Genomic DNA, 12,887 nt, shown 5'->3' on the forward strand with positions numbered 1-12,887 from the left:
CTCAGACTCAGCAGCGAGAGAGCACGCCACCTCATGCACCTCTTGCACCCCTGAAGGGATCCACGACATCCCTCCTTACCGATCATGGGCTGCCTCACACCTAGTGACAGCATCGCGATCCAATCAGTGGAGTCGACCCTGACCCTATTGGTGCCGTGGACATTGAGTAGTGCAGTCCAATTGTGTGCCTCCTTTCTCGTTGCTAATCAAGAGTACTGAAGGTTAAACACCGTCTTGCAGTGGCAGACAAAAAACAGGACGACTGTCCCTATCCACATGTCCTTAATACAAGGAGAAAAGTCCTATACTCTATGGGAATAAAAACGGTGGTCTATATCTCAATTCAAATAATGACCCGACCTTCCACACTATATGCGCAAGGTGTGTGAAGGGAATAAATTGGGAAGAAAATATTGCAGAAAAATAATGGAAGAGGGATGGACAAGGAAAAAAGATGCAGGATCTTAGGAGAAGATAGCTGTAAAAGGAAAGGTGGGAAGGTGGAGGTGTGGAAGCATGCGAGATGGGGGAAGGAGGGTAAGGAGTGGGAGACTAAAATCACGCCGATGGCAATAATGTTGTGTATTTGCTACTGTGTGAAATAAATTGAGATATTTCTCAAATAAATATTATTAATACAATGGATTCATATTTAATAAGGATTCCCCTTTTGGGAAAAGTAGGTGAAAGATACTCTCTGTTCCCTCCAGAACACCCCCACCCAACCACCCTGTATGACCTCATTGGTCCTGATCACATGTTCCTGAATGTCTGCAGCAAAAGTCTCTCTGATTGATGGTTGTTAGCACTGTACATTCAATGAAATGAAAGAGGAGGATATATATATATATATATATATATATATATATATATATATAATATATAGAAGGGTGACAGCTCGTCCCACCTTTCATGCCAGGGGCATTTGCCCCACCTTACTCGAAGCAAGAAAGAGCAAGAATACAAAGCCCTCTTTATCATTCATTTGTGCTTTTGGGTAGAATGGATATATTCATGGGGTTCCAAAGATGATTGCTCTCTTAAGGTTTTGGGCAAAGCAAAATAAAAACCAAAGGTTGTCCTCGGACGCACCTTGAGAGAAGCCCGGGAGTCCTCCGGTATGCGATGATCATATTTCCCTGTCAATAACCCACAGGCTAGTGGGGACCACGTGATGGCCCCGATGCCTGCACCAGGAAGGAAAGAACCCTTTTCTCATTACCAGGCAAGACTCGGTTCAAAAGGTACAATAACGATTTAAATCAGTGCCATGAATGCAAAAGAATCCCTTCATCAAGTTTACATTTTCGAATGTGCTTCTTTCCCTGATATCGTTTCTATTTTTCATTCAACATGGCAGTCAGGCAAGTGTGACCTCACCGATTTTGTGGTAAAGTTCAGGCAGCTGCAACTCGACTTTGTCTCGATGGAATAGGTTGTACTCTGCTTGCTCGCACACAGGCGGGATCAGGTTGAACTGCCGTGCAACTGAGTAGGCCTCCTGCAAACAGCCGAGAAATCAAATCTGGGCACGTACGCACCACCTCGTGTGGCACACATCTGAGGAGGGAAGGGTTGCCGAGGACGGGACCTGCATTATGGAGTACAATTGAGGAAGTTATTTACGAAAAGAAAAAGTTGATGTGTGACAAACAAGTGTAAATTTTTAACAATTTTTATGTAAGTACATCTGATGTGTTTTCTTCTCTCCTTCCCTTTGCCTCAGATGGACTGGCTCTAAGAGAAGGCAAGGCCTATAAACTCAACCTTTCCATAAACAAATGTAATAAAAGCAAAATATGGTCCGAAGCATGAAAGCAAGAACCTCATCTGTATCCACCATGTCTTCCATGAAAGACTGAATTATAAATCCACAACTAACGCATAACAAAGTCAGACTCTCCAGGGATGACTTTTCAACTTGAATGCAACCGGTTCTGTCGGATCTCGCAAGTTAAGGAGAGTCGAACTCGGCTATTACTGAGATGGAAGGCCCGGGTGTTGTAGTCAAATGCAGGATAGCTCAATTCGTAACCTGCTTATGTTGAGCTGTCTGATCTTGATTTTGAGGTTTGAGCTGTTGAATTAAAACAAAGTTGTCTTGGGTGCTGCCATAGGGTGTCGTCTCTCAAAAAATTCTGTCCTTCGGATTACGGTGTAAGACCGTCTGCTCTTTTGCATTTGGGTTGTGGGCATTGAAGCTCTGAGGACACATCATGAAAGACCCACAATGTCTCTCAAACAGAGTGGCTACTGTGTACAGATGCCCTGGTTGAGCTCCTTACCTAATGGTGGAGGACACCTTAATAAAGGAATGTGGAGGTTGTTACAAAGGTATGTTGAAAAGTAATGCCTCCTTTTCGTTTTCTTCAAAACAGGTGAAGATATTCGAATGAAGCCAAGCTTATTCCACACACTATTTTGCTTTCCACCAATGGGTGCCACGTTTTATGATTCTGACACCACGAGCCAAATTACGAAAGGCGTTCAAGAGTAAAAAGTCGCCGGTGGGATCCGTGAAGCCTTTCAGCCTTCAGACCACTTGGACCTTTTTAGACCCTTCCTATATGCTTGAGAGATTAGAACCTTTAGACCCCTTAGCTTAGACACTAACTACTATTGGAACGTACTGTGTGTACCCTTCAGACCATCTCAAACCTTTTAAGTTTACACCACACAAACATCTATAGTCTTCTTGAAAAAACAGACGATACTTTTTTCAGCAAGTTATGTGCAAACTCAAACCCAGGAGGTGGGTACTCTGCTCGTATGCGAATAAAATTAGTACATTACATGTTATACAATTCCTCGAAACAAGTGTTTCTGGATGTTGAATGTATACGTAAAAGCTTTGTAACTGATTCAATGGTTTACTTCACTCGAGCCATTCAAACGATCTGTTCTTTGGTGTTTCACCTGACTAATCAATGGTTAACTGTGCTGTACTTTACACCTGGAGCTTCTATTTATCGGTTTCACTGATACCATAAGTATTTCATTTAATTTACAGCCATTGTAACCTCAGCCACCGAAAGTGGATGGAGGTTATCTTTTCACCCCTGCCTGTCTGTCTATGAACAAGATATCTCAAAAAGTTGTGGACGGATTCGGACGACATTTGGTGGAGAGGTTGGGTGTGTGACAAGGACGAATTGCTTCGATTTTGGTGAAGATCCGGGCACAGATCGGGCCTATCGGTGGGATGCAAAACGTAAACTGTTCAGCCTGGTGGAGCTATGCCCTCTACTGGGTGCCGTTGTAGTTAAAACAGTGATGACCTTTATTTATGACATATCGTCCACAAGCCTCAAATCGTGTACAGTGTACAAAAAGCCAATCGTTGCCTGAATCATCTCAATATGCCTTCCATTATCACATTGAGCATGTTACTAACAAACTGTTTTCTGAACTTCAACAAGGTTGATAATTTATCACAGATGCGAATGCAGCAGTGAGAAAAATCATGGTGAACATACCATGATTTCAGCAACGCTCCAGCGTGATGTTCCCCAATACATAGCTCTGCCCTTGCTGATCAAGTGACTCATAGCACGCACAATTTCTGCCCATGCACACACACACACACATTCGACATTCAGCACACAGTACAATTGAACTGTGCGCAAGTGTGACGTCATCATGCTGCAAGCGTTGTTAGAAAGATCAGAAAAGAGAAAGCTCTCACTGCATGCATCGTGCTGCATTGAGTGGATTTTATGTGTAAGTATCTAAGAGTTTAACCCCAAAGTGTTCCTATGCATTGATTGGCCAAGACAGTGATTTTAATGTGCTGAATTGAGGCGTCAGCGTACGTGTGATTTCCCAGCTAACACAACAACGTTGGGCCAACATTGGCATTTGGTCATTTGGTTGCAAGTGCATTGTTGATGTCAGGGTGACGTTTATTAGTAGCAAACGCGAAGGTTATTTTCCAACGTTGGTCCAACGTTGTTTATTCGTTGCAAACACGACGTCTATTTTGCAACGTTGCCCCAACGTTGTTGTGTTAGCTGGGTTGTATACTGTGACTACCTTCCATGGGTGTGTTCGGGTCCGGTCGATTCGCAAACACTACATCCACGTAGTCCATTTGCAACCTCTTCAGCGAGGCCGAAAGCCCTGCCGAGGAGAAAAGTGTTCTCTCAAGTTTACACAATAAAAAATGGTCCCCAACAGAAAAAGAATTCCACAATGTTCAGGAAAAGCTGTCTGCAATCACAACAACCATTTCCATGAAGTCAAAGCAATTGATAAGTCCCTATCAATTGTTGCCCATTGTTAGAGTATAGGCTTTTCTACACTTGCGGAAGTAACCTGAACTACTACATTATAAAGGCACATTCTTGAATTAAGACTTCAAATCCACAATTGTTGAAGAGTAGGCTGACATAATGCACATCCTATGTGGGGCCTTGGTGGGTTTTCAAAGCACCTTTTAGGAAAGGCAAATATTCTACATATTCCAGCACATTTGGAAACGATGGAAAGGTGGCACTGCTTTGCGTAATGCATCAGCCTGTGGTTACTGTGGTATAAGTTTGTGTGAATCTTCTTGATCATGGGATGTATTCACCACTGAAGCTGGAGAGTGGAGAAGACCCTTTATCTCCATTTTAAGATTGCACACTCTCATATTGTTTGCAAAACAACCATTGCATTCTAAAAGTAGATGGAAGCTTGCTTTTCACATGGAATTGAGTGGTTGTAAAATAACTTTGGTTGCAGCGTAGAGGCAGACAACTGGACCATGTGCTCTAACCTCAATCAAATCAATAACATTCAAAATATCAATCTGAAATTTTCCAATAGTGATCATGCATCATGTTAAACAAATTTGTACCAAAAACGTGCCATTTTCAATAAAAAATAAATAAGGTTTATTAAATTGAATGTTTACCGTTTTTTGTGGTCATCCTTTCGTTAAATAAAGGCTAACAAAGTTTACTATGCCTCACCTATTCACTTAGCACAAAAGTTTATTATTATTTTTGATTTATTTAAATTTATACAGGATAAATAAAGTAGATAGCAAATGCAAGATATGAAGTGTGATGCCAGATTCTAGCAATGCTGGGGTATTTATCAGTGAGTATGTGGCTTGTGTAAGTAGAAAAAGAAAACAAAAGTGAACGTGAAAAGGTAAAATTTATATTAAAAAAACAAATGCAGACAAGAAAAAGAGCAATCAGAGATTGCAAACCCTCGCCAGGATGTATTTTCAGTGTTTTTTAAAGGCTTTTGTGTGAAAACAAATATGGCGGCCGAACCACGTGACCGATGACATCATTATTTTTTTTCTAAACTAATTTATTCCAAAATCATGCTCAAGAAATTTCATCTTGATCGGATGAAGTTTTGTACTTGTCGAATTAAGACGTCATAATGGAGGCACCTATGACATCATCATTAACATATTTTATTCCCCATGGAGAGTTCTTTACAATGGGCCATGTCTCATTTTTTTCTATTCAGCGCTTTCGGAGATATATAGGTGCAAAGATTTTCGGTTTTTCCAAGATGGCGGCCGAACCACGTGACCGATGATATCATCATCATTTTTTTTGTATAACAGTTTATGCCGACATGACGCTAAATAAATTTCATCTCGATTGGATGAAGTTTTGTACTTGTCGAATTATGACGTCATAATGGAGGCACTTATGACATCATCATTAACATATTTTATTCCCCATGGAGAGTTCTTTACAATGAGCCATGTCTCAATTTTTTCTATTCAGTGCTTTTAGAGAAATAGAGGTGCAAAGTTTTTCGGTTTTTCCAAGATGGCGGCAGAACCACGTGACCTATGACGTCATCATTATTATTTAAAAAAATCTGCAGGTGGAGTTGCACCTATGGTGAAAATTTCCTGTCAATCGGACCAACGGTTGCAGAGAAAATCATATTTATTCTGTGCGGACAAACAAACAAACAAACAAACAAACAAACAAACGGACTCAAATGCAATACCCTCTCGTCTGGCGAGGGTAAAAATAAGTTTGATGCAAATCTTGGACTGTTGGTGATGTGTGACTGGGGTTGAGGGGTTAATTATTCATGAGTTATATTTTAATGAATGTCAGCATAAGTGTTTGTAAACCTCAATTAGCATCGACCAGAATTGGATGACTACTTAGCTTCTTTGTCACCCTCAAACTCATGTCCGTCTCTTCTCCACATATTTCATCTGTGTGATTCTAAAAACATCCCTCGTTACCCTCGCCAGAGGAGAGGGTATTGCATTTGAGTCTGTTTGATTGTCTGTTTGTTTGTCTGTTTGTTTGTTTGTCTGTTTGTCCGCACAGAATAAATATGATTTTCTCTGCAACCGTTGGTCCGATTGACAGGAAATGTTCACCATAGGTGCAACTCCACCTGTATCACTTTTTAATGATAATTATGACATAATAGGTCACGTGGTTCGGCCACAATCTTGGAAAAATCGAAAAACTTTGCACCTCTATATCTCGGAAAGTGCTGAATAGAAAAAATTGAGACATGGCTCATTGTAAAGAGCTCTCCATGGGGAATAGAATATGTCAATGATGATGTCATAGGTGCCTCCATTATGACGTCATAATTCGACAAGTACAAAACTTCAACCGATCAAGATGAAATTTCTTGAGCATAATCTAGGAATAAATGAGTTTAGAAAAAAATAATGATGATGTCATCGGTCACGTGGTTCAGCCGCCATATTGGTTTTAACACAAAAGCCTTAAAAACCACTGAAAATACATCCTGGTGAGGGTTTGCAATCTATGATTGCTCTTTTTCTTGTTGTCCTTTCATCACACCTCAACATGGCATATCAGCGTGTGATCATTCAGTACTGTGTGAGAACACATACGCAAGACCGGCGGAGCGAGTGGGCAGAGGCACTGCCCATAAAAAGACAGCAATGTTCGTACCTCATGCCTCATATACACAGGCAACCATAGGCACACAAAGCGGCGAGAACAGTCTAGAAAATTGTAACTTAAACAAAATGAAACATTAGCAATGCATGAAGCGGTGGAAAAACAATCCAGAAAGAATTGGTGACTATGCACATCTTCCTGATCAAGAATCATGACAGGACTCCAGATAGTTTCTTTGATGTACCATAATGTTCTGTAATAATGCTTCATGAAAAGACCATTTATTTATTATTAATGCAAAAATATTGGGGAATTTGAAAGTCTCCCACAAAACCTCATTCATCATCTATTCCCTTCTCTCCCGTGACATTATCTCCAACCAAGCTCCATTTTCTAACCAACCATCGCTTTCTGATTTTTACAACTTCTCTTCCTTATTTCAATTTGAATGTTGTCCATTAACTTTCTCCATTCATCTGTATGTTATAAATCGATTCCCTCAAACGATGCACAGGATCGATTCCCTCAAACGATGCACAGGAAAAACAGCATTTATCATTATTTTGTGGGTTTCTTCCATACGAGGGAGCCAAAGAGCTTCACTTCAGAAAGTCTTTGCTGCAGTGAGGCCATTTTAGTTTTTTTTCAAGTTTTCAAGATTTTTCAAGTTTCATTAGCACTTTATTAACGTGAGCTTTGTTAGAGTCTGGGTGAGCTCAATAGGCCAAATAATAGGCTCTGAGCGCCAAATGTTTGCAGCTTCGCATGCAAACTGGAACGTCAATGGCAAATCATCCGGTGCATCGCTTGCTAAGTGCCTGCTTTTGTCGGAGTTCACCTTGTGCTGTTTGGATAGGTGTTCTGCATGTGATTGATGGTGTAAATATTAAGTCTGAAACAGCACTGCCAAAGACTGGTGATTAGGCAAACTTCCATGATCATTGAATAATTTCCCTTTTGCCTTGGTGAGATCTGTGCGTATACTATATGCCTCACCTTAGACATGAATACTGCTCAATAAATGGTAGCTTGCACAATTTGGCCAATTAAATTAAAGGACTGGCTGAGTATCAAGACTAACTGTTAAATACTTGGTGAAACCAAACAATGGAAATTGGGACTCAAGTTTTTTTTACCTTCAATGATGTGCTTTCTGGAGAGTCCTCTCTCCGTTTCCGCTCTGCCAAACAAGAACACTGATTGATCATGGAGGAGTGTGGAAATGGCCCTCTGCAAATGACTAACAAAGTGAAATACTGTATTCACAAAACTTTTCCAAAGGTTTAATGATCTTATTAATGTATTTGGAAAGGTCAAACAGCAGGTACTCATTTAGGGCGATTTTGAGGGTGGACAAGGCAGCTTGATATTCACCTTTGAGTTGTCTGGTTCTGGATTCTCAATCGAAACTGAACTTATGCATATGGGCATAAATATGTGACATTTAAATACACTATAAAACGGATTTGATGGACTAAAATGATTTGGATATGACAACAAAACGGATGCAATAGGGCTCCAAACATGTGATAAATTATGCAATTGATATTCCTATTCTTCATTCATATGCAACACAAGGCTGCAGGAAACACTTTAAAATGGTGGTATCCAGATCCCGATCCGGTTCTTCACCAAAATCAAAACAATTCTTCCTTGTCATACATGACACATACAATCTGTCCACCAAGTTTCGTCTGAATCCGTCCCTAACGTTTTGAGATGTCGTGCTCACAGGCAAACAGACAAACAGACATGGGTGAAAACATAACCTTCATCCACATTCGTTGATGGAGGCAACAATCTTTCACTATGGCATATAAATAGTGACAAAAACCCATCTCCAACTTGACAGTTTATAAGAACACCTTACCCACACACAATCGGGGTGTTTTGGGTCTTCGGGGTGTTTTGGGTCTTCGGTGTGTTTTGGGTCCTCGGGGTGTTTTGGGTCTTCGGGGTGTTTTGGGTCCTCGGGGTGTTTTGGGTCTTCGGGGTGTTTTGGGTCATCGTGGTGTTTTGGGTCTTCAGGGTGTTTTGGGCCTTCGCAGTGTTTTGGGTCTTCACGGTGTTTTGGGTCTTCAGGTGTTTTGGGTCTTCGGGTGTTTGGGGTCTTTGGGGTGTTTTGGGTCTTCAGGGTATTTTGGGTCTTCGGGGTGTTTTGGGTCTTCGGGGTGTTTTGGGTCTTCAGGATGTTTTGGGTCTTCGGGGTGTTTTGGGTCTTTGGGGTGTTTTGGGTCTTCGGGGTGTTTTCGGTCTTTGGGTATTCAGGGTCTTTGGGTATTCAGGGTCTTTGGGTATTCAGGGTCTTATTGAGCCTCAGGGCCTTGAAGGGTATTTGGGGTCTTGGTGGTCTGAAGGGTCTTGGGGGAATTAAAGGGTCATCAAAAGTCTGAGGGGTCTCAGCAGTCTTAACGCAATTAAGATGGTTAAATAAGAGGGCGGTTATTTTATTTGAAGAAGAAGATGTTTTCGTCGCATATAAACATACATACATACATACATACATACATACATACATACATACATACATACATAGCGAACCATATACCTTTGCTCTATTATAATAAGATTTTTGGGTCTTCGGGGACTTTTGGTTCTTCAGGGTGTTTTGGGTCTTCAGGGTCTTTTGGGTCTTCAGGGTCTTTTGGGTCTTCAGGGTCTTTTTGGTCTTTGGGGTATTTTGGGTCTTTGGGGTCTTTTGGATCTTCTGGGTATTGTTGGGTCTTCAGGGTCTTTTTGGTCTTTGGGGTATTTTGGGTTTTTTGGGTCGTCAGGGTCTTTTGGGTCTTCAGGGATTTTGGGTCTTCGGGGTGTTTTGGGTCATTGGGGTGTTTTGGGTCTTTGGGTATTTTGAGTCTTTGGGGTCTTTTAGGTCTTCCGGGTATTTTTGGGTCTTCGGGGACTTTTGGTTCTTCGGGGTGTTTTGGGTCTTAAGGGTCTTTTGGGTCTTCAGGGTATTTTTGGTCTTTGGGGTCTTTTGGGTCTTTGGGGTCTTTTGGTCCTTCGGGGTGTTTTGGGTCTTCAGGGTATTTTGGCTCTTCGGGGATTTTGGGTCTTCGGGGTGTTTTGGGTATTTGCGGTGTTTTGGGTCTTTTGGGTCTTCAGGGTCTTCAAGGGTCTTTGTGGTCTTTGGGGTGTTTTGGGTCTTCAGGGTATTTTGGGTCTTCCGGGTCTTTTGGGTCTTCAGGTTATTTTTGGTGTTTGGGGTATTTTTGGTCTTTGGGGTATTTTTGGTCTTTGGGGTCTTTTGGGTCTTTGGGGTATTTTGGGTCTTTGGGGTGTTTTGGGTTTACTGGGTATTTTTGGGTCTTCGGGGTCTTTTCGTTCTTCGGGGTTAGGGTGGTCCACAGATGTATGTAAATATTTAATACTATTAAGAATCCATGCTCCACAAGGCTGCCCTTGTTCCTGTGTTTATAATGATCACATGAACCAAATATGAGGTCAATTGGCACTTATTTGGAGGTTGCTCAAAAAATAACATTGTTAATTTATCCTGTTTTTTTCAGATGGCAGAAACTCGCAGCTCTTCCACAGTTTGGTTGCTGGGCAAGTCTGAAAAGGAAATAATATGTGGGGGACTACCAACCAAAGGACACACATTGCAGAAAATGGTGTACCATCACATACAAGAACACCATACAGTTCGTGAAAGTGCCATACTTAGTGTTCAAGCTGTGTGTGCATACTGGGAGAAAGCACGAATTCCAGTGCAGAGAGTAGATTCCCGTGAGCGCCAACTTTTGAAGTTGTATGATGCCTACAAACTGGTAAAGAAAAATAGAACCAAGACATTCGAAAACTATAGAGTGAAGGAGCAGATGTTCAAAGATGATCTTCAATCCCTCTTCGATATCTCACCAAATGATGCGCTTGAGAAAATGACGAATGAAGAAGACAAAGCATTCCTTATCATGCAGCGTGAGGATCTCTCAAGTTCATGTATGGGTTCTGTGGACAACACTCTGGCAGTGAAGGAGAACAGAAAGCGTATCAGGCTTGAGAATGAAGATAAAAGAAAGAAGAAACATGCTGCTGAGACTAACAGCAATGCAATCTGTTCCATCAACATCAGCTGTGGTTGATGATGATGATGAGTCTGAGATTGAAAGCTCCGATTCAGGGGACAATGAATTCAAACTCCAAAGTCCATCTTCTGCCAAACAGGTGAAAAAGGCTCCCATCAAGGTGATCACTCCAGCAATAGTGGCAACTCTGGACAGAGTAAATCTCTCAGATCGACGTGCTATGTTTGTGGCCAGTGCTTTTGCACAATCTCTTGGTCATACCATTGAAGACATTTCTCTGTCACACAGTGGAATTCGTCGTGCTCGAATTCGTGGAAGGGAAATAATGGCCACTGAAGAAAAGGCAAATTTCTCATGGAATAGCCCACTCATACTACACTGGGATGGGAAACTGCTCCCTGATTATACTGGCAATCACAAAGAATCTGTTGATCGGGTAGCGATACTTGTAACAGGTATGAATACCGAGAAGTTGCTTGGAGTCCCAAAAATTCCCCAAGGCACTGGTGTAGCACAAGCAAATGCATGCATACAACTTCTTGAGGAGTGGAATGTCAAACAGTTGGTGAAAGGCATAGTGTTTGACACCACTGCATCCAACACAGGGCTGAGAAACGGAGCATGTACCCTCATTGAAGCAGCTTTGGATGCTAAGCTTGTCTGGATTGCATGTCGTCATCATGTGTTTGAAGTAATGCTCTCTGATGTTACAACTAAAGTCATAGGACCCACTCTACTCGCGGACCTGAGATCAGACTGTTCAAGAGGTTTCAGAAACAGTGGCCTTTAATTGACAAGAAGAGGTTCCAAGTAGGAGAAGATAAAATATTTTCCGATAACCTTGTTGAACGTCAGAATATGATACATTTTTATGCAGCTGCACTCAAAGAACAACACCGACGTGATGACTATGAAGAACTTCTGAGACTATGCCATACATTTCTGGGTGGATGTGAGGCCAGAGAGGTGAAATTCCGTTCCCCAGGAGCTATGCACAATGCCCGCTGGATGATGAAAGCCATATATGCTCTCAAGATGGTTCTCTTCAAAGACCAAATAAAGCTAACATCACGTGAATTGAAGGGAATCGCATAGATTGCTCTTTTTGTTGCACTTGTGTATGCGAGATTCTGGCATGAGGCGCCGCTACCCACAAAGGCACCTCTCAATGATTTGCTTCTTCTTTCAACCCTTGATTCTTACCCAGATGTGTTTGTCCGTGAAACTGCTGTCAAAGCATTCACTAGACACCTCTGGTATTTGTCAGAACACCTTGTTGCATTAGCTCTTTTTGATAGCCGGGTGGATGATGAGACAAAGGCAAAGATGGTGAAGAACTTCAAGCGGGCTCCAAAGCCAAACAATCTTCATGGGATAGATGCTAAAGCCTTCAGGCTTTCTGACTCAGGGGACACCTACATTACAAGTCGATCTCTTGAATTATTTGGTGTTGTCATCTCAGAGTCTGACAAAGAAGTATCACTGAGTTTTCTGTAAAAGGAGCCACACCTCTGGAACACAGTCAACTCATACCGAGAGCTTGAGAAGAAGATACGCAGCATGAAGGTTATCAATGACTGTGCTGAGTGAGGTGTTCCTCTCATCCAAACTTTCCATGACACTCTGACCAATAATGAAGAGCAGAAGCCATTTGTGTTTAGAGTTGTGAAACTTCATCGTGAAAACTTTCCAGTGTCAACCAAAGCCATCTTGTCAAAGAAGTAGGCAATGTTTTGAAACACAAGTTTCTGAAAACAATGTCAAGTAAAATCATTCAAATTATGTGTATTCTGATGTTTACTTTGTTTTAATTGTTCTGATAGATTTGTTTTATTGTCTCTGATAGATATTTTATATTTTCTGATGGATGATTAATTTTTTCTGATAAATGATTTATTGTCAAATTAATACATGAATGTTTAATCCACTGTTTTGTTTTTAATATTAATTTGACTATATGAATGAACATTGAACAATGAACAATGAACAATTGAACATA

The 12,887-nt window shown here is 41.3% G+C and overlaps 1 protein-coding gene across 1 annotated transcript in view; it reads right to left on the reverse strand.

The window, feature by feature from the left end:
• Positions 1 to 12,887, reverse strand: part of LOC137425846 (voltage-gated potassium channel subunit beta-2-like) — a 102,471-nt gene that overhangs the window by 12,501 nt on the left and 77,083 nt on the right. Inside the window, exons 7-11 of the mRNA XM_078775739.1 lie at positions 7,997 to 8,040; positions 4,033 to 4,119; positions 3,477 to 3,562; positions 1,381 to 1,501; positions 1,093 to 1,187 (exon numbers count right to left, since the gene is read on the reverse strand). Of these exons, the coding sequence (XP_078631865.1) occupies positions 1,093 to 1,187; positions 1,381 to 1,501; positions 3,477 to 3,562; positions 4,033 to 4,119; positions 7,997 to 8,040 (433 nt within the window). The remainder of the gene's footprint in view (positions 1 to 1,092; positions 1,188 to 1,380; positions 1,502 to 3,476; positions 3,563 to 4,032; positions 4,120 to 7,996; positions 8,041 to 12,887) is intronic.

Source organism: Myxine glutinosa, chromosome 4, assembly GCF_964187855.1.
Source record: "Myxine glutinosa chromosome 4, kmMyxGlut1.1, whole genome shotgun sequence".
Lineage (NCBI taxonomy): Eukaryota > Metazoa > Chordata > Myxini > Myxiniformes > Myxinidae > Myxine > Myxine glutinosa.